Here is a 20,862-nt window from a genome sequence, read left to right on the forward strand (position 1 = left end):
GAATTTCCTGAGTTTATTAACAAACTCATTGTTTGCCACAGTTTTAAAGCTCCCTAAAAACTCCTTAGAAAATATTAGCTGGAAGACTGATGTGGTAAATTAACTGTGTTGTGATTTCTTCATCAGGTCCTGCTGAATATCTTGGCTTGATTTTTTTCTTGTCTTAGTTCCTATTAGTAAATAGGTTAACCTTTCTCCTTATTTACACTTGCACGCTTTCCTCAGTTTGAAGTCCAGAATAATAACACGTCTGACAGATTTAAGTTTAAAGTAATCTTTTAATTTTATCAACATGCTTCTTTAAACTGGAAGTAAACGTCTTTGTTGAAGTCCAGCCAGAGGTCTTGCTTGAATTTGCCTCCAGTCTCAAAGACTTTTTTAGCTCACCCAAAGATTATTTGCAAAACAAACAACAACAACAAAAAAAAAACCCCATTGAAAACATGCAAACAAAAGTTGGTCATAAAATACAAGAGGAATTTGATTGCTTTAAAACTAACAAATATATTTATATTAATGATTAAGATGGGTGTAAATTATTTACCACATTCTTTTTAGCTAATAAAATGCAATTAAAACGAAAAAAAAAAAGTTTTCAACAAAAAATTTTTTTTAATATATTATTATAAGTAATTACACTAGAAGTTAATATTTCTGAATTTGTTGAATTAAAAATAAATAAATAAATAAATAAATCAACATTTTCGTTTCAGGCGGAGTTAGTCCCCCCCCCCCGATGGGCGGAGTTTTGGTCACATGACCAGGCAGCATCCAGCTGGGCAATCATGGCGGCTGTCTCTGGACGTGAACGGCAGATGTAGCGTTTTTCTCCGCAAACAATGTCGTTTGATCCACGCGCCGGACTGTGATCCGGACGCCAGAGAGCGGAGGGACGGCAGCCCCACACGGGGACATGAAGAAGAGGAGGACGGACGGACGCTCCTCTGCGAGGCGGCTGTAGCATGAAGGCTCTGCAGGCTCCCCGGACACTGTGATTCCTGAGGAGGGCTTTTGTCTGCCAAGGCGCTGGATGGCATTTTATTTATTTTTTGTCGAGTTGATCATTTGTATTTTTAATTGGCGGAGTTCTTCTCGCAGATGTTGAGTTAATTTGGCGATCAGAATAGGTTCTTTGGAGCAGCTTCACCTTATTGAAGGTTTTACTACAGTGTGATGATGGCCAGTCTGAATGGACTCTCTCTCTGCTGTCCACACACGGCTTTTCTATGACTGTTTGTGCTTCTGCTGCTTCTCATGCCTCCCTCAGTAATAACACTATGATAGGCTCCCCAGATGTGGTAGCTTTCACTAAAGAGGATGAATATGGGCAGGCAAGTCAAGACCCTCTGGATCTCCCGGAGGAGTTCTCCATACCCCTCTACCCTCTGGCCGACTCCAATCCCTGGGCCAAGACCTCCTACGCCAAGTTCACCAAAGACTTCATCCTCATCTCGGAGTTCTCAGAGCAGGTGGGCCCCCAGCCTCTCCTCACCATCCCAGGTGATCCCAAAGTCTGTGGCACCTTCGATCTCAACTACTTCTCCCTGCGGATCATGTCCGTGGACTACCAGGCCTCCTTCGTGGGGCATCCGCCTGGCACCGGCTACCCGAGGCTCAGCTTTGTGGAGGACTCCAGGGTTGTCCTGGGAGACTCGAAGGAGGGAGCGTTCGCATACGTCCATCACTTCACCCTGTACGACCTGGAGGCGCGGGGCTTCGTGCGGCCGTTCTGCATGGCGTACGTAGCAGCAGACGAGAAGAAAATCATGCTCCAGTTTCAGGAGCTGTCCCTCCGCTTCTCGCAGGCCTCGGAGTGTCTGAAGGCCGGGAACAGAAGAGCATTCGCCAAGGAACTCCAGAGGAAGCTCCAGGACCTGGAGTAAGAGCTTTATTTCAAATTTTAGGTGTAAACGTCTTGTTCAGAGGTCTAAATTAGATTTTTAGATGAGGTCAAAGGTTCAGAACAACCAGTGATGAGGGTCACTTTGTGTCATCTCAGTGAGATTAGGGGTAATCCGCTGCTCGGCCACCTCAGATTCTCCTGAAACTTTGTAGCAGTGACCTCTGCAAGCTAAAACCATCTTACCTGAAATTCTAACATTTTCACCATTTATCACCATGTCAATTTTTTAGAATAAATCACACAGTGTGGAAAGAGAAACTATTCCACTTTGCTGACACATCTTATGTCATAAATCCATCTCTTGAGTCTTCAGTTTTCAGGAGATGTTTAAATGTACTTTCTGAATGCAGTAAACACAGATGAAAAAGTTGTAGTTTTTTTGTGTAATGCCTCAAATTCAGGATTTGTCTAAGACTTGCAAATTTATTTGAAAGAAATTAGGAAACACATATGTAATGAACTGTTTCTTAGCTCATCGTTATTGTGAGAATATTATGGAAACATCACCAGTTCCCAACACCATAATGTTGGTATAAATTGAAGTTATGGCCAACTAAAGTTGACACAATTAATAAAATAAATTAGATTATCTACTTGTCCGCTAAGTTTCAATATCCCTCTACACTTCCTTTGGTCTTCGGCTACAAAACATTTACGAAAACTCCCATCTTATTTAGCCATGGAGATTTGCACAAGTTAAGGTTAACTAGGCTGATTCTAGTTCTGTTGTGAATTTTCATTTTTCTTGCTGGAAATAGAAAATTTTGTTGGTTGGCCAAGAATAAAATCACAAAACTCGCCAAATTCTTGAGCATTTCCCAGTTTTTTATGTGCAAGCTTCAATGTCGTTCACATCGTGTTGATAACGGGCATCAGCGGTTTCAGGATTGACTCGCTGTTTTGTCTGCTTATGAGCCTGGATTTTGAGAATTGCTGCCGTTAGGCGGTCTATTTTTTATTTACACTAACTTTAGTAATCTTTCTCCTAAGGTTTTCTGTGAGGAAATAACAGTAATGATGTGCTTTCTACAAGGTTTTAAGATGAAGCGAATACCTGCTTGGATGAACAAAAACACGTTCCGTTGTCTTCGTTCAAATAAAAAAACAGGCAAAAATCCAGAAGCTGTAAAGCAAATGCATTAACTTAGCTGAATATTCACGAGTCTCTCCATGATGATCACAGGTTTCAGCTGCTTTTCAGTGTCAGCCTAATAGTTTTCAATTGTTAGAAGATGCATCAACACAATGTAGAAAAGGAAAGGTCGATGGAGTTACTTGGCAAAGCATTAAACTGCAAAAGGCTATTAGGTTATTTCCAAACAATGGAGTCCATCATCATTGATCCCTGAAAGATTATTCCCATGTGGAAAACATTCCAGAATGCCACCTATCAGCTCCCAGGGTCAGAGGTTGAGGTTAGGTAATTAAAGAAGCTGTAAAAAAAAAAAAATCTGTAAATGAGATAATCAAATCTTGTCCTATCCAAGATAACTCTCTAAGCCTGTAGATAAGTACTTAACTGAAAACCACTCAGTTATGAACTATTAGAGTTCATTTCAGAATGATGCGTATGAGTTAGTATAGCTTGTAAAAAAAATTAACAGCAGCACTGCTTAGATGTCCAAAGTTTCATTTTTAAACAAACCACAAGACGTCCTGACCAATGTCTGCTGAACAAACGCAACCAAAGCAGACCAGTTGGATCACAATGACCCGTGTTAAATGGCGAAAACCCAAACTCATACCAACTGTCAGAATCGAGCTTTATTTGCCAAGTATTTTCACACATCCAAAGAATCTGTCCTTGCTTACAGAAGCTCACAGTGCACAGAGAGGAACAGTACACACAATAGATACAGATGCATCCTAACACACTCACACAGATATACACACACAACCTTGCATACCTGTAAACCTTTATAGAAACATAAACTACTAATTTATAAACGAATAAATAATCAATGTCAAACACGGGGATAGCAGGGTGATGATTTGGGCTTGTAGTCACAGGAGCTTGGCACCGTTCTTGCACTGAGATGACCAAGCCTTCCTGCATACACCAAAGTATGTCTCCAATGTGAAGCCAAGTATCTGACTGGTAGTATTTGCCCGATTGTTAGTTTGTAGGGTAAGATATTATGTCGAAAGGTATAACCAACTTACTCAAGGTTGAGAATACGTTTTTCCGGTATAACCAACAATCAGTCAGCAGACTACCACTGGTATTTTTAGGACCGTGCCGTTCCATGCCTATCACTGCATCTGTTTTGTTCTGCTCAGGTACACCCACTCGGTGCTGCAGCGGGAGGAGGGCCTGCAGAGAGAGGCGGGGCCTCAGTGTGTTTACTCTGCCCATGCTGTAGAAAAGGCCAATGAGCTGGCCAACGTGGAGAAGAGCATTTATGAGCACAGAGACCTTCTGAAGCAGATCAGTGCCTACCATCGGCGACCACGGCGGGATCCGCACGCCGTCTCGTGCCAGAAGTGCATGACAGAGTGCTTGAGAGAGTGCGAGGAGCTGTTGGACAAATACGCCAAGCTGGCAAATCCCCTCGGTTACAGCCAAAGGGTTCCCAAAGGAGAAGGCGACGAGATTCAATCCGATGAAAACAGAGGGGAAGAAGAGGTGGATGAAGACGATGATGAGGGTATTAAACGCAGGCCGTCATACACGCCACAGCTGATCAAAGCCAAGTCTGCAAAGTGTTTTGACAAACGCCTGAAGACCTTGCAAGAACTGTGTGAGGAGAATTTCTACGAGGCCACCGTGGAGCTTCTGAAAGAGACTGAGAGGAGTTTCCGCGGCGACCTGTGTTACCTCTACACTCGCCGCCTGGACAAGTCACTGCGCAGGAATCAAAAAATTGTCAACTTCCTGTTTGAGGCAGATCTCACTGATGACGTTGAGGATGAAGCCGAGACACTGAGACCATTCTGCGCTGTGAATCATGCCATAGACAACTACATGCACTTGAATCCACCTCATATCGTCCTGGGGTCAGAGGCTCTTGAGCTTAATGGATTAAAATCTCAAGGTCCGCTAGGCCTGGCTTGTAAAGCCGCCACTACTCAGGAGCTTGGACTTCTGGGAAGCCATCTGGACTCCTCTCCCTCAGACCAGACCTTGGAGACACAGGAGAGCTCAGAAGGGACCAAAGAAAGCTTCAGCAGCGATAAAAGTGGAACAGATCAAACTGAGAAGCAAGAGAGTCTTGCGAGTATAAATACAGAAGGTCCTGATCCGGACTCTGACTTGACACCAGAACCCGACCAAAACACCTACCCAGAAAGGGAAAGCAGTAGCGAGGACATGGAGACCACTGCTGGGGAGGATGACTGTGATACCGGACAAGACCAGACCCCCGTGTCTTTGCTGGAAGTCGTGTCCGAACTGGAGGCCAGAAAGGATGGCGGGTGTGAGGTGGGAATGCACTCGGAGCTGCTGGTTCCCATGGATACAGCTTGCTGTATGGCCCAAGAGGGTTTCCTCTATGAGGCAGCTGACCCTGACGCTGTGCCTTGCCTGAGTCCAAACTCTACCCTCAACCCCTCTAAGGTTCTGGTGGTCAACCAGGAGCCCCACGCCCTTCACCCCATCCAGGATGAGTACACAGTGGGTTCCCCATGCTCAGAAAGTCCACCACCTGGGCTGGAGCTTCCCGTGGGCGTCTTTGGAGACGCAGTTTCTCGTAGCTCCATGGAGGACGGGTTGGAATGTACCATGAGTGCTTCCACGGGCTCCGACCGGGCCGCCTCGCCGCTCGGATACGGGGGGTCGGTGACCCTCCGTCAGAGGAAAAAAGCCGGGCAAGGCGCTTTGAGGTTCGTGCGCCAGTACTCCTTTGCAGTGCAAGCCCTGTGGTGTCTGCTGAGTGGCAGGACGCTGGTGGTGCTCGGGGCGGACGAGGGGAGAGTCCGCCGCCTCGTGTCTGCTCTGGCGCTTTTCGTACCCAACCCTGGCAAGAGTGGAGAGAGGGTCCAACCCTGGCTGTCCTGTCCCTTCACCCTCGTCGACCTTCACAGGTGGAAACTTATTGGGCTGCAAAGGTAAGAATTGCTTCAAAATCAAATTACATTTTAACCCTTTTTACTGATTTTTAGTATTTAAGATGTACAGTGCTTTGTAAAATGTTTACAAACAAGGAACTTTTACACATTTTGTCACTTTTCAGATTGAAACGTCGTTTTATTTGCATACAACAAAGTCAACCAATCTATAGTTAAAATCCGACCCCTGGGGTTTTTTAATCTTGTTATGGAAGAGTGGCAAGAATAAATTCCTTACTGAAGAAATGCTGTTTTCAGTTTTCCCCAACAAACCAAGAAGGGGACACAGCAAACATGTGGAAGAAAACACCTTCGTTCAAAACGCTACTTGTGGTGGAAAAACTACTGCACTTCACTTTAAACACCATTTCCACTATGACAATGTTTTTCAAAGTGGATTCCACCAGGGGGCGCTGGAGAGGCCTCAAAAAGCTGCAGGGAAAATTAGAAAAAAAAAAAATCAAATACATTTCATCCATTTTTTTAAATCATAAAAATCGAATCTGTTTTTCAATCATTAACAAAAAAACCAAGTTTAAATAACTTAAAATGATGTTTGCTCATCTTTCTGATTGGTTGCCAGTCAGATTTATCCAGCTGCTCAGCTCCTTGCGCTAGCATAGCAACCGTGAAACAGATCCCTGCTGTGGAGGTCACTGCTACCAAAAACCCCTGACAACTCTTGACCAACTAAAATCAGAAGGTATGCGACAGCATTATGCTAACAAATATAATAATTAATGAATGATAAATAAAAGTGAAGTAAAGGCAAATGATTTGTTCAAACTTTTAGAACAAATTCTAAAGTTTGTTTACATATTTTGCAGCATGGTCTGTTGGTTTTCAAAGGGGCCTCTGCCAAGAAGCTAATGCTGTTTGTGGGAAAGTTTGGCAAACACATGCACAATGCACTAATATCATAAGGACAGCGTCATGCTGCTGGGAATCGAATTCTCCAGCAGGGATGAAGAGGAGGAAAAAAACAAACCTATCAGAGGCCGAGGAAGGTGTTCACCTTCTAGTGCAATTGCCAGATCTGCAATTCTGCCACTCAAATTGTATAAAAAAGCAGATTCAAGTGTTGCAATGGCCTAGTCAAAATCCAGCCAAAATTCAATTGTGAATTTGAGCTCGACTTGTCTTGCAAAGATTTGGCTAAGAAGCTCAACTTGTCTAAATTTATCACATGCAAATCCATTCGAATGCACTGAGGTCCGCGGAAATATGTGAGAAACCGTGAAAATATTCATTGGCGATGAAATCTTTTATGGCAACATTTGCTGCAGAACATGAAACCAAATCAGTCACGACTTACCTGGAAGAAACCTTGAATTTTTGAGGGCTTTGCGGCGTTTCTGCAAGTGTTAAATCTGAAGCCGATGACATCATCATCTCGCTTCAATCACCCCTCACGCCACACTTACTCATCTGCTCTGACTCAGCCCTCGGTGACTCACTCTGACAGCCCTGCGGCTTTTCACGCACATCTGTCCATGAACGTTTCTTTTCTACTCTTTCTGCAAACAGAACCTTGACTCCTTATGCGTCACATATTGCGTATTCCTACTTTTTGCACCAGTGCTGGGCATGAATGTCATGAAATTTTAGGCTTTAGTAGTTTGATTCAAAGTTTTTACTTTTTTCTGTTGAGCAATGATGTTAATGTTGCCAATTCCGCAAATGAGATTAATGAATTATGCCAGGAACTTTGTCGAGGTTAGAAAAACGGGTGTGGTCTAAGAGCATCTTGCTGGAGGACCGATCCGTTCGTTCGACCCTGGAGAACAAAAATCACCATCAGCTCTAACTTGATGACTTTTACTCCCATGATGTTTAATTGCAGGGTTAAATTGTAGATGTAATCGTCGTCTCCTCCCTCAGGGTTGCTTCTCCCGCTGGCTCCAGCGCCCTCTACTCCCTGTCCCGCTACAGCCGCTACATCTCCATCCTGGACGCCGACATGAAGACTCTGCGCTGCCCTCAGTACCGCGGCCAGCTCCTCGCCAACATGGCCGACCACCGCACCTACATCCGCCGCGGCTCCACCTACTTCCTCCACCTGCAGAGCGCGCTCTGCCGCCTGGCGGCCAGGGCGTTCCTGCTCACCTTCACGCACCACCTCCACCTGCCGGTCAGCCCCACAGAGGGGCCCGAGGCGGTGGAGGCCCGGCGGCGGGGCTTCCTGCAGGAGCAGCTGGGGCTGGACGAGGAGGACGGCCAGATCCTGCTCTACCTCAGCCGGCTCATCGCTCAGCGGTACCTGCAGCCCGCTAACAGCGACGGCTGCGCAGCCGTACCGTGTTTTAGTTTTAACTACGTCACCAGCGTTTTATATAAGATCTGATTCCGCAAGGGGAAGGGGCGGAGCTGGAATCCTTTCCAACACCTCTCAGCGGAAGTCACCGCTGATACTTTGGGGCCATTCGGACCAGGAGTGATCTACATAAGAACAAAATCTCTGCACTGATTTGTTTTTCTCCATTTTAATCTCCGTCTGCCTCACTGTGCATCTCTGTGATCTCACACCTTCCTCTGGTGGCAGAGAAACCTGAGCCGAATGTCTCTGCCGACTCTTCTCGACACTTCCATATCGGAGCAGATGAACACTGGCCTACGAATACATGTTGAAGCAAAAGCAAAACCGGCAAAGAACTGTAGCGTCTGGTTCGACTGCCTATGGCTTTACGGAGCACCCTTTGCAAAGTTACATATAGGGAAAATATTAACAGCAATAATTTGGCTTATTTAGCCTGTCGTAGATTTTTTTTAAATGTGCGTGTTCCTTTTTCAAAGTCAATATTTTCACCATGTTATTCCTACATTTATAAATGTCAGTTTGAAACTAAATATGTAATTCACAAACTAGTCGCAAACTAAATATTTAGCTTTCAAGTTTAATATTTAGCTGAGAAGCTAAGTACTTGGTTTGAAAATTAAATATCTAGCTCAAAATTAAATATTTATTTAGCCAACTAAATATTTAGTGCCAAATTAAGTAATAAGCTATTAAGCTAAATATTTAGATTAAAACAAAAATATTTATTTTCCAAACTAAACATTTAATTTTCAAGTAAAATATTTATTTTCCAAACTAAATATCTAGCAAAGTTAAATATTTAGTTATTTAGGCAGCTAAATATTTGCTATATTGCTGGCTTACTAAATAGTTAATCTGAAAGTTAAATATTTAGATGGCAAGCTAAATATTTGCTATATGGCTAGCTTGCCAACTAGATATTTAATTTTAAAGTTTAATATTTAGATATTTAGCAAGCTAAATATTTGCTAGCTTGCTAACTAGATATTTAATTTGAAAGTTAAATGTTTAGTTTGTCTCCAACATGGTGCAAATAGGACTTTGAAAAATGAGCACCCAATGTTTTACTTGTGACAAGCTAAATAAAAGGAAAAAAATGCTGTTCATTTTTTACTGTGTAACTTCACAAACGGCGCCGCATATGTGTTGACAGCTTTTATACCCTGCGCACTACATGTAAACATGTTTTTCAGCACCGCAGCGCCTCGTATGCCGACATTTTCTGTTGGCCAAGAACAGACGCTGTTCGTGAAACGCGTGCAGCTGGTTTTAGAAACTAGCCCCTCTCTTTGGGACCGTCCATCTGTCCCTTATTCTATGCTCGCCAACATGTTTTTTTTTTGTTGTTGTTTTTTTTACAGCCCACATTCCTTCAGAAATGGACAAGTGTCCAGTTTGTTACAAATGGCTACGCGTTGTACGACCGTTCCTACGTAAATTTAAGCTTTTAATTTCAGGGCTACGATGTCCGAGGTGGTGGAGAACCGAATCCCGTCGGTCAGGAGAAACGTTACCGATCAAATAGTTGGGACCAGCTGCTGGAGAGCATTTTCTTGACTATTAAACAGGAGAATTTTAAAGCTATTTAACCTAAATGTATTGAATTTCACTGTTGTCTTAAAGTTGTGTGAGAGTGACGTGTTGTCAGCATGAGACAGTCTTGTGTCAGAGTGATCACTGTGTTGATAATATTTCAGTTTTGTTACAATACGGTTTACTGAAAGCAGTTACTCTTTTAATGCTCTTAACAATAAACTTTTATTTCTTGTGCCAACAGAAGTTTAATGCAGGACACCTGCTCAACTTTATTAACTACAGATGCACCAATCAGACTTTTACAGGCTAATACCGATTTTTGGTTTTCCTTGAAATCGGCAATGATGTTTTGTTTTTTTTTGCATTTCTTTTGTCTGAGAACTAAAACACATTCAAAAGGGGGAAATATGTACTGCAGGTTATTTGATTTGAAATCTGTCAGAAAATGAAGAAGTAACCCAGTTTTATCCTGATTAAATTCATATTGGTGGATCTTAATAAATGAGAAAATCAACCAGTCACTAATTTTATTAAAAATGTAACACAGTAATTTTTCTTAGGTGTTTATGGCTGTTAATTTTTATGATTATGGCTTTTAACCCCTCCCCCCCAAATGCAACTTCTCTCAAAATTTTAAATGTCACATAAGACAAACAAAAATATAGTTATGTTGTATGTACATATACAAATGCTCAGCCTACTTAAAAATATGTCCTTTTTAAATGCACTAATTTAGATGGAGCTCCTTTTGCGTGAATTAATGCATCTTTGAGCCGGCTGCTTTCACTTTGGACTTGGGCCATGACATCGGCAGCAGATGTTTTTCCACATAAGCTTTTTCCCCTGTTGCTTCTGCACATTTTTTTTTTTAGTCAGTTTTTCCTTCCACTCAACTTTCCATTAATGTTCATGGTTATTATAGGCTTCTGTGACGCATCTTCAGTGACTATCAGGTCAACATTTAGAAGGTCACAATGTGACATTTCTGCAATAAAATATATTTTATGCTATATCTGAAATATATTTTTGAATTATCAGCTACAAACCACAATCATCAAAATGAAGAGAAGGGGGGGGGGGTTGAAATTTGAATATTTTTGCTCCATTTTACCATCTTCTTGAATGTTATAAGTTACACTTTTCAAGGACATTCTAATTTATTGAGTCATGTTGTTTCCATAATGCTAATCATTTCTGGATTTTTTTAATTAAACTTGAGGCGAGGTTTTAATATTATTATTTTAGTGTGTTTAATCTGCTGATCACTGAGCCCTGCAGGGACATAGCAGTCGATTCTCTGGCCAATTAATTAGTGCGCCTGCTGGTGGCCCACTGCAGGATAAACACTCCCAGTTTAGGATTTAGCTTTTAAAAGTGGCTTATCTTTGCGTTTTGTGCCGTCTGTGATTCTGTGGGATGGTAACTACATGACTGCATGGTCAGAGTTTAAAGGTCACTACAAGCAGGGCTTTGAACTACTACTTAAGTGGATATTGGTGCAGCATGTGATGAAGAGATGCACCTGATTTATTGGGTTTTTGTCCTAGTCATGCAAAAAAAATAAAAAAAACTACAAAGAACAAAAAAAACCCACCCTGAATGTAATCTGAGAAGCCATGCCGCTGTGTCCTTACGTTGCCGTATCATGTCTGCTTTTTGTATCTCATCAAACTGCAGGTTCGGCCCTGCGAGGAATTTGAATTTGAATAAAGCACGATGTGAATGTCCTCCTGTTTGCCTTTGTGTTTGTTTTTGCTTCTTTTTGTTTTGCCTGCTGCTGCTCGGGGGTGTATGTGTGCATTTGTTTGTAATACCTTGTGGGGACCTGCTGCTCCTTGTGAGAACCGAACCGAAGCCTGGTCCCCACAAGGGGAAACGCTGTTTTTGGGTCAGGGGTTAGATTTAGGACTAAGGTGTGAATTGAGTTTGGGTTAGGATTAGGATAAGGATAAGGATAAGGTTTAGGCTGTAGAAATGAATGGAAGTCAATGGAAAGTCCCCACAAAGACTTTCACGTTTGCTGAACACACAGCAAACGTGTGTGTTCAGATGAAACTTCCCCTCCAGTAAAACGAACAGCCTCGTCTGTGTGTGTCTGCGTGACTTTCTCCTCAGCGATGACGGATGTGCAAGCATCTGAGGTGCCATGAATAATAAATGCTCATCATCTGCGAAACACTTCTAATTGCCCTGCGGGAGCAGAGGATGTGAAGGTGTTTTGATGTGAAAACAAGTCTGCAACAATATGATCCGTCCTCACAGCGCGATGCTGCGCTAAGGAGGCGTGTGGGCGACTCGGTGCACAGCTTGAGATGTAAACTACAGTTTGCCTCAGCAGTTAATGGCTAAAAACCGAATCTTCCACTCTGATTTGTGAGCGACGAAAAGGAGGAGATGCTCGTTTGGATTTTAATCGATCGGGGATGCTGAGAGAAGGAGTTGATGCGCTTCATCTCAACTTCCCTTCAGGTTTTATATTGATCATGTAGTCAGACTGTGTTTGGAAGCCATTTTGAACTAAATGTCACCACCACATGATGAACAGAAGTCACTTTTATGTCCCTTTTAGCTATGACGTGCTTGTTTTGGCCCTCGAGCCTCAAGTTTGACACATGGTTTAAATCATTCAAGCATTAACAATCACATGCAATGATTTAGATCCAACTTTCCCCACTTTTTCCTCAAATACAAATGTTTTTTCCCTGGTAAAATACTAAAATAACAAACAGTGACAACAGAATTTGAATGCTTGAAATTTTGTACAAAATTTCACAGATTGTTCTAATCAGGAAAAAAAAAATCTAGACATGCCCCTGCCCACAAACCCACAGTTACACTGTAAATAGCTGTTGTGGTGAATTATGGGTCATGTAGTGTGGTACTGGCAGCCCATTAATAATAAATATATGAGCTTATCTCCCGGCCCTGATGTAGCCGGTGACATCACTGAGATGGATCAACACACATTAGTGCACAACTGTGAAGAGGAAAGAAAATATTTGGTTTTCAATGGTTTTTAGCAAACAAAACCTGAAATGTTTTATCTTTATTTGCATTTAGTTGCACCAGGTCAATACTTCATATGGCAGAAAACATTTCAGAGTCAATAGCATAGATTTATTTCACCAGACTGTTGATGGTGAGATGAAAACAAAGTGAAAGTTTTACTGATAAAAGCAACAAAAAAAAAAAAAACCCAAAGCAAACAAAAATCTTAAAATTGAAAACTTAACAGAAGCTCTTTATCTCTTAATGGCCACATTTTTTATTTTCACTTTAGTTTGGTAGCAGATTGCACCACTAAGTTTAATTCAAAAACATTTAAACATTTATTAAACTGAGCTGATAAATAAGAACGTTTTTAAAAACAACCAAACAAGAGGGACTCGTATCTTGTAGCCTAAAATAAATCTGAAATTATTTACGAATGCTTTTTTATGTAGAAATCAGGCTAGTGCAATCCATTAACATATTGTGCATTTAGTTTTGTTTATGCAATAGAAATCTTTTTACATTTTTCATAAGAGATAAAAATTTGTGGCCCCCACCTATTTTTTAACGAACTTCACAGTTGTGGCCCCCCTGCTGGAAAAGGTTCAGACATCCATGTTTTAAACTAAACGCTGCCTCCTCTTGTTAAGCTGAAGAACTACATATATAGTTCCATGTTTATCCGTCGCGATTGGGACATTTTGACTCCAGTTTTACGCTAATAAACATATGAATTATTTAGCTGTAACACCATCTTGTGTATACAGATGACCTGGTGGTCTTCAGCCCAAATAGTTCTGATTTATATCAACTAATTACTATATATATAGCGAAGTTAAAAAAAAAATTTTTTTTAAAGGTTTTGACGTCTTTACACAAAATATTCAGTAAGGAAGCAGGAAGACCCGACCGAACGCCCCTTGTTTGTTGTTCTTGTGGCGTAATAAACTACAGCAATAACAGCAAAAAATATATATTTAAAACACCTGATCAGTTTCAATTAACGAAGACTGACATTCTGCCTTATTGAAATGCTCCATGTTTCCCACTTCTGATTCTTCTACTATGCTTCAATAACAGCATGACAGCTAAAATAGGTGATACTGAACTTGTAATTGTGATAAAATGCCAACAAAAAGCACAAAACGACAGGAAATGACTGAAATGTTTTATTTAAAAATCATACTATAATAATGAAAGATATCAGGATTTTCATCCAAAAACTAGAAAAAAAACCCCCCAGCATACTTCAATCTACTTTAAATGAAAACCAACGCATTAGAACCGACCTTCACAGCGAGCATGGCTGTCTGGAATGACAGGTCTGACTCAGAAACGGTCCACAACTTTCAATAACAGAAAGCACAAACAGGAAAAACTGACAAGAAAAAAATGGCCCCCGGTCTCCGTGTTCTCCCATCGCCTTACTGCGTTTAAACACAGAACATTGATCCCACGTAAGGGCAGCTGACGGTGAAGGTAATATGCGTTTCTGACGCAGATGAAATAATAATGATAATAAAAAAAAAATAATAATAATTTCTCCATGCTTGTATTATGAAAACCGGAGGAGTCCTCGAGGCAAACACACTCAGCCGGAGCATCCTCTGCATCCACAGTGAGTGCACTCAATGATCCTTCCCTGCAGAACACAGACCATCTTAACATCAGACCGGACCGATCTCGGCAGCAGACAGTAAAAACGACTTTGTCAGACTTACGACTTCCAGCTTGCTCTTGGGGACTCTGCAGATGCAGTTGGTTCCAAAGTTGGTGTCTCGGGTTTGGATGCAGCGCAGGCAGCACAAGTTCTCGTAGCCCTGCTTCTTCCACTTGGCTATCAGGTTCTTGTCTGCGTAGCCTTCCTTTATGCAGTAGTCGTATAACTCTGCCACAAAACAAACAATTGAAACAATTGAAAATTGAGTCGTTGTGGTTCGTGTGCAGAGAAACCAACACATTTATCTTATAGAGGGCTCCTGCACATCTTTTTGTCGACATTTTATCGCTTTCTGCACCTGTTCTAAATTACAAATGTAAAATTTCATATTCCTGAAAGAGTCAGGCTTCAAATATGAATGAATAAATTTGTGACTAAGCAGATTTGTGCATGGATCACTGGATGGATAAACTAGATGGGTAATCCAAGGGATAGCAAGTGGGTAGATGAAAGGTTGGGTGAATAGACAGATTGATGGATAAACACAAATGGATGGATGAATAATTGAAACTGACACATGCATGGATCAATGGGAAAACGAATAGGTAACAGTACGGAAAACACATCTGGAAATTACAGCATCTGGCTAAACTGACCTGACCTGGAAAACATTCATTTAATGTATTTATAAATTGCACAGGAACTCTTGACTTGAAGTTATAGTTTTAAAGTTTACAGACACACTTAAAACCACTAAAGCAGTCAAAAAAGGAGAGAGAGAAACAACACTGAGATCATGGTGTTAAGCATCTCCGTACCTCTGCTGATGGCTTTTCTTTTGTAGAAGAGATCGTAGATGTACCGACTGCGCTGGTGGTGCAGCCTGAAGATCGGCCAGAGGGACTCCACCTTCCGCTTCCCCTCATGAGGGTCTGTTTCAGCTGGGACACAGAGAGCAGATGAAGAAAATTAGTATAAAGATATTTGGATACATTATTCAGATACTGTATATTAACCAAAAGTACAGCAAAAATAATGGAGGAATAAAAGCGAAAATATTGGAACCTGCTTGGTAAAATATGCTGGATTTTTTTTTTTAAGCCAAGCTGTAACAACATGTCTTCAAATTATTTCTTTAGATCTTTGAAAACAAAATCTTATCACTCCTGTTTGACTTGGTTCCCTTCACAAACCATTTCCCAGTGTTTTACTTTTGGGAAAAACGAACAAAGAAAAAAAATACAGATGGATGTACTACATAGGTAATAAATAGATAATTCGGCGTGTGAATGTGCCTTTTGAAATTTCAATTGGAAATATTAAGGGCATTTTAAATGAAACTGATTGTTCTTATTCTTATTAGTCGTCTGGTTGTGCCTTATGTGATGTCACTAGAGGCATACGTGATGTACCTAGTATTTTGGAGGGTAGATTTTTATCTTTATTACATAACAATGTATTTAATTTAAAAAAACACTATCTAGTGTTGTCCTATAGTTGACAAAGTACATCTAAAGGAGAGTAGACAATTTTTAGAGACCGATCTGACTGGTAGCTTTAACGTTAGCAGCTCATGTTGGAAGTTCTTTCCAAATATACTGCAAGACTATCTTAATTTGAATACCTAAGGCACACTACCAAAGCATTGGGTGGGAGGAAACATAAAAATTACACTCAAATAAAGAAATTACATTACGCTTTATCTCAATGGCTTCCTGTATCCTATTATCCTGCTATTTCGTTCGTTAAACATCCGTATGAAAACGGACCTACCCTCTCTCATTTTCTGATCCAGCTCATCCAAAGTGGGCTCGATGAGCTCCCATCCATCTGGAGGTGGCTTTCTGCTCCTCTTTACTTTCGGCATTTTGACTGTTTTGAACAAAACTAAAGCAAAACAGAACCTTCTGGTGTTTTCGATCTTCAAGTATCCGACGCCGAGCCCGTGTCAGGCGCGCAATTTTTACGTAATCTAGGCGACTGATGACGACATCCCTAAGTTAAAAATAACATATTTCTCTGTAGCTGGAGGTTACCAATTTTAATATAATCTTTTATCAATAACATTTTAGAGTTTATTTAAACCTGTGTTTTGTCTGTGAGTACTTTTGTACAATAACATAAACTTAAGGTTTGATTTTTTTCCAAGGCCTATTGCATCACTTTGGCGCTCCTGTAAATCGCCGTACAGTAAAATACACAAGTCATCATATTTCTTTTTAAACAGAAAAAATATTTAGTTTTATTTATATTAAAATTATGTGTCGCCTTTATGTTTGTTTTATAGCAACAAAAATTGCCTTCTGGATCTTTACAAAGTTCTTGAACAAAATATTTTCCGTCAGGCAGATGGTTCAGCCCCAAAGAGTTGCTTCAGCTTTTCGCCTCAGAGTTTAGCCAGCTGTCAGTTTATGCTGTTGCCTTAACATTTATGTTTTTTGTTAGTATTTTCCTTTTAGATAAGTTGTAACAACGACGTAGTTTTACAAAATGCCAAAAGGAGGTAAGACCATGCCTACTCATGTTACATTGGTTTTAAAACCTGTTTTTGTTCACCTTTTGTGCTCGTCGAGAAGGGAAAACGATACCAGCGACGCGCTGTTTTAGTACACCCACCGGTGTCCCGTTTAGCTGTTATTTTAATTTAGCTTCAAATGGAGACATAGCTATTAAAGCTATTAAAATATGTTTTAAGGTCATCTTTGTCTTATATTAGTCGTCTGTTCACTGTTCGGTTCTTCAGATGTATACAATGTAATCAGCTGTGTATGAGACGAGTGATGTAATGTTTCGTTTTGTTTCAGGCAAAAAAGGTGGCCACAAAGGTCGCATGCGCACGTACACAAGCCCCGAGGAGATAGATGCTCAGATGAAAGCAGAAAAGGAGAGGAAAAAGGTAGGTTTAAGAGGGTACACCAGATTATTACTTGCTCATACAGTGAACTCCATCCATCCATTTTCTTATACCCTTGTCCCTCAGTGGGATCGGGAGGGTTGCTGGTGCCTATCTCCAGACGGGGTTCACTCTGTACAGGTCGCCAGAGACAGACAGGACAAACAACCATATTTACACACACACACACACACACACACACACACACACACACACACACACACACCTAGGGACAATTTAGAGAGACCAATTAACATGACAGTCATATTTTTGGACTGGAAACCAGAGTAACCGGAGAAAACCCACGCATGCACAGGGAGAACATGCAGAAAGACCGGGCCAGGAATCCAACCCAGAACCTTCTTCCTGCAAGGCAACAGCTCTACCAACTGCACCACTGTATTTCTAATTACACAGCGTAAAAATATTTTCCCTCCCTTGAAGTAAAGTAAATTAGTTGCGTCAAGCAAGTTTAATTTAGTAATTATTTCAAACAAGGATATTCACATGTACATCTTTATTGCTAACATCAATAGAAAAAACTGATTAGTGATATTTATTTTACCCTAATAAATAATCAACAGCAAAAACAGCTGAGGGTGACATAACTGCTTAAAAAAATACTTTATTGGTATGATCATGATCACCAGTGTGGGGTGTTTTGAGTGGAGTCTTTGTGTTCTTAACCTGGTTTTTTTTTGTAACGTGCTAATGAGTGTATCCTACCTCTGCTTTATGTTATTTTTATGTCACAGCATGAACAAGAGGAGGAAGGGGAAGAAGGAGCATCTCCTAAAGACACAGCAGAAGAGAAACTGCCGGGATCTGACTCGGAGGACAGTGACGACGACGATTCCCTGGTATTACATCGCCCCCCTTCCACCATTGCTCTGTTAAAATATCCACACACAGTTCAACACACACCTAATCATACTGTATGCAGTATTCAGGTTTGGTTCAAGGCATTTATAAAACCACATGACCAAATATAACTTATGGAGTTCCTCAAGGCACCACCTTAGAGTGGCTTTACTTAAAAAATTACATGTGAAATGTTTATGGTGTTTTTTACCATATGGTGGCGACATAAACCTCTACATTTGTGTCGACAGGCCTTAGCAGCCAATGAGTGAGTGTCTTTAGAATATCAAAGAGAGGCTAAAAATTAGAGATTCCAGGAACTGAGGTAAAGTCATGCAACCAGACTGACACTTTAATCCTCAGTTCAGGACTATTTTATCATTTTAATTTTCTTAAGATCTTAATTCTTTTGTTTCAAATATTTACATCTTAATTCTATTCTTTTAAGTTAATTCTTGTCATTTTCCCCTCGATTTGTTTATTGTTGTAGAGAAAGAGAGCTGGAGTGGAGGGATTGATAGAAATCGAGAATCCCAACAGAGTGGCTCAGAAGTCTAAGAAGGTGACACAGATTGAACTGGATGAACCGCGGCAGTTATCAAGGAGAGAGAGGTTTGTGATTTCTGGCTCTTTCCTTGTGATCAAAAAAGATTTTTACATAACATCCACAATGGCATATTTCCAGTCCTGGACTTGGTGAGGCACATTGTTAGCATATTTTGACAAGTATCTCCACAAAAATGCCGCATGATCCTCCTTCCGCAGTTTGTGATTTGGTGTTGTTCAATGCAAAAGAAGTTACACGAAAAAGAAACATTCAAATGCTAAAGTTATATAATCCCATTCATAAATATCGAGTGTTTGATTTTCTCATAAACAGAGAAGAGATTGAGAAGCAGAAAGCGAAGGAGCGGTACATGAAGATGCACCTGGCCGGGAAGACGGACCAGGCCAAAGCAGACCTCGCCCGCCTCGCCATCATCAGGAAACAAAGAGAGGAGGCAGCAAAAAAGAAAGAAGAGGAGAAAAAAGGTAAACCTATTTTTTACATTTTTTTTTTTTGAATAACTTAGTCAGGTATTGTAAGGTCACAAAACACCGTTTAAATTTAATTTTACTGAAAAGCATTAAACGATACTTGTGAAATAATACCATCTTGTTTTATCTGCACATGAGGTAGTGCAGATACAAAATGTTAATGAAAAGTTGTTTGGTGTCCAATGAGTAAATTAGCTAAACCTCTGGGACTGAGTGGCTGATTTTCATACCTTTACAGTGGTAGATAAAATCGGTTTCACATGTAAATATCGGCCAATCGCGATAATCCAAAATTTAGGAGATCGGGGCAGATTGACAGGCGCAACCCTGGTAAGAATATTTTCCCAAGATCCAATAAAGGATGTGGACTCCATTTTATTACAGTTGCTATTGATACATTTGTTTCAGAACGGATTTTTACCATTGCACTTTTTTGGCACACCTGCTTGTGTTGAAGCTTTGGATGCAACACTTTAGCCTCTAAACTTCTGACAAGCATGTTACCTTATCAACGTTTTCTCCAGATCTCAAAAAGAATTGTCTCTAAGAACCGATAATTTGTAGTGAATCCGAAGAACCGGCTCCTCGCTTTCTTTTCCTTTGGCTGCTCAGCTCTCACTCTCAGTGGCTCTGCCCTCCTTTTGGCAGAGCTTTGTTCTGATTGGTAGCATTACAGCCTTTTGGCCAATCACGTGTAAGCATGTGGGATTATACAATTATTTGCAGTGTTCTGTTCATTTGTTTTTGTGTTAAACAAAAAAATGTTATTACATTTTTACACAAAAATAAGAATGCTTGCTTTCATAACAAAACAAATAAATAAAATTCATATAAACTGAATGCAAAGGGATTTGTTATAGTTTAAAATATTTCTATGTGCCAACTTAATCTAAAATATGAGGCAGCAGAAGATGAGAAATTAAGTCGTTTGGAAGCCAAAAGATAGCCGGCTATCTGAAAAGAGCCACACTTACAGTTTTCTACGCCGCCACTGTGTACATGTCCTAACATCTAGATCTGATTATCTATCTTTTACTCTTTTCTCCTACAGCAAAAGAAGCAGCGGTGGCGGCGGCGGCAGCAGCGAGAGGGGTGAACTCTCTCTCTCTGAAATGATGCCGAGTCTTTAACAGAGGCTTTTTCACTCATTCATGGACTGGCGCAATATACATTTGACTATTTTTAACTGAAGATCATTGAAGAGTATTTGACGACACTGTCACTACGGAACAGTTGGAAAAATGATTGAGGAGTCGTGGAGGGGGGGAAGAGGGGGCTGGGTGTATTTGGCGTGGCGTTAGCGGCTCGGAGTCCCTCCTGGGGATAAAAGCTACAAATGAGAATACACTGATCTTCACGTACACTTGGAATGAACCCCTCAATGTTAATCACGCTATACTTATCATTGTACAATTCCAACTTTGCTAAGTGAGCTTTGCCACTATGTCTTTTTTTTGATCTTACATTGTATATAACTGACTCATTAAAACAAATTTAAGATGAATTATATGAAACCAGTAAAAACGTGTCTGTTCATGATTTGCTTGTTTATGAGAGAACACTGTGTTGTGAGCCTGCAGATGTATTATGTGTTGTTCCCAGATTCAGACTGGAAT

The 20,862-nt window shown here is 40.8% G+C and overlaps 3 protein-coding genes across 3 annotated transcripts; 2 read left to right on the forward strand and 1 right to left on the reverse strand.

Annotated features, from left to right (window-relative positions):
• Window positions 1–740: 740 nt before the first annotated feature.
• smcr8a (Smith-Magenis syndrome chromosome region, candidate 8a) lies at window positions 741–11,530 on the forward strand. Its single transcript, XM_008415577.3, has 3 exons — window positions 741–1,879; window positions 4,184–5,950; window positions 7,832–11,530. Exons 1-3 carry the CDS (start codon window positions 1,227–1,229, stop codon window positions 8,292–8,294), a joined length of 2,883 nt encoding a protein of 960 aa, XP_008413799.1. The 5' UTR covers window positions 741–1,226; the 3' UTR covers window positions 8,295–11,530.
• A 2,418-nt stretch (window positions 11,531–13,948) lies between these two features.
• Window positions 13,949–16,425, reverse strand: bud31 (BUD31 spliceosome associated protein). The gene is made up of 4 exons (XM_008415578.2): window positions 16,228–16,425; window positions 15,273–15,395; window positions 14,516–14,682; window positions 13,949–14,436 (listed from the first exon to the last, which is right to left on the reverse strand). Exons 1-4 carry the CDS (start codon window positions 16,319–16,321, stop codon window positions 14,386–14,388), a joined length of 435 nt encoding a protein of 144 aa, XP_008413800.1. The 5' UTR covers window positions 16,322–16,425; the 3' UTR covers window positions 13,949–14,385.
• A 376-nt stretch (window positions 16,426–16,801) lies between these two features.
• Window positions 16,802–20,770, forward strand: pdap1b (pdgfa associated protein 1b). Its single transcript, XM_008415579.3, has 6 exons — window positions 16,802–16,957; window positions 17,259–17,350; window positions 18,103–18,207; window positions 18,699–18,820; window positions 19,089–19,240; window positions 20,298–20,770. The coding sequence occupies exons 1-6, from the start codon at window positions 16,945–16,947 to the stop codon at window positions 20,360–20,362; spliced, it is 549 nt and encodes a 182-aa protein (XP_008413801.1). The 5' UTR covers window positions 16,802–16,944; the 3' UTR covers window positions 20,363–20,770.
• The last annotated feature ends 92 nt before the right edge of the window (window positions 20,771–20,862 follow it).

Source organism: Poecilia reticulata, chromosome 8 (assembly GCF_904066995.2).
Source record: "Poecilia reticulata chromosome 8, P_reticulata-male-v2, whole genome shotgun sequence".
NCBI classification, from domain to species: domain Eukaryota; kingdom Metazoa; phylum Chordata; class Actinopteri; order Cyprinodontiformes; family Poeciliidae; genus Poecilia; species Poecilia reticulata.

Bases quoted from the DNA above. Each gene is read 5' to 3' on its own strand.
- smcr8a (XM_008415577.3), top strand. From the start codon at position 1,227: ATGACTGTTTGTGCTTCTGCTGCTTCTCATGCCTCCCTCAGTAATAAC. The intron at 1,880-4,183 runs GTAAGAGCTTTA...TGTTCTGCTCAG, and splicing joins AGGAAGCTCCAGGACCTGGA to GTACACCCACTCGGTGCTGC. The intron at 5,951-7,831 runs GTAAGAATTGCT...CTCCTCCCTCAG, and splicing joins AAACTTATTGGGCTGCAAAG to GGTTGCTTCTCCCGCTGGCT.
- bud31 (XM_008415578.2), bottom strand. From the start codon at position 16,321: ATGCCGAAAGTAAAGAGGAGCAGAAAGCCACCTCCAGATGGATGGGAG. The intron at 15,396-16,227 runs GTAGGTCCGTTT...TCTGTGTCCCAG, and splicing joins GGATCAGAAAATGAGAGAGG to CTGAAACAGACCCTCATGAG. The intron at 14,683-15,272 runs GTACGGAGATGC...GTTTTGTGGCAG, and splicing joins AAGAAAAGCCATCAGCAGAG to AGTTATACGACTACTGCATA.
- pdap1b (XM_008415579.3), top strand. The intron at 18,821-19,088 runs GTTTGTGATTTC...TCTCATAAACAG, and splicing joins CAGTTATCAAGGAGAGAGAG to AGAAGAGATTGAGAAGCAGA. The intron at 19,241-20,297 runs GTAAACCTATTT...TTTCTCCTACAG, and splicing joins GAAAGAAGAGGAGAAAAAAG to CAAAAGAAGCAGCGGTGGCG.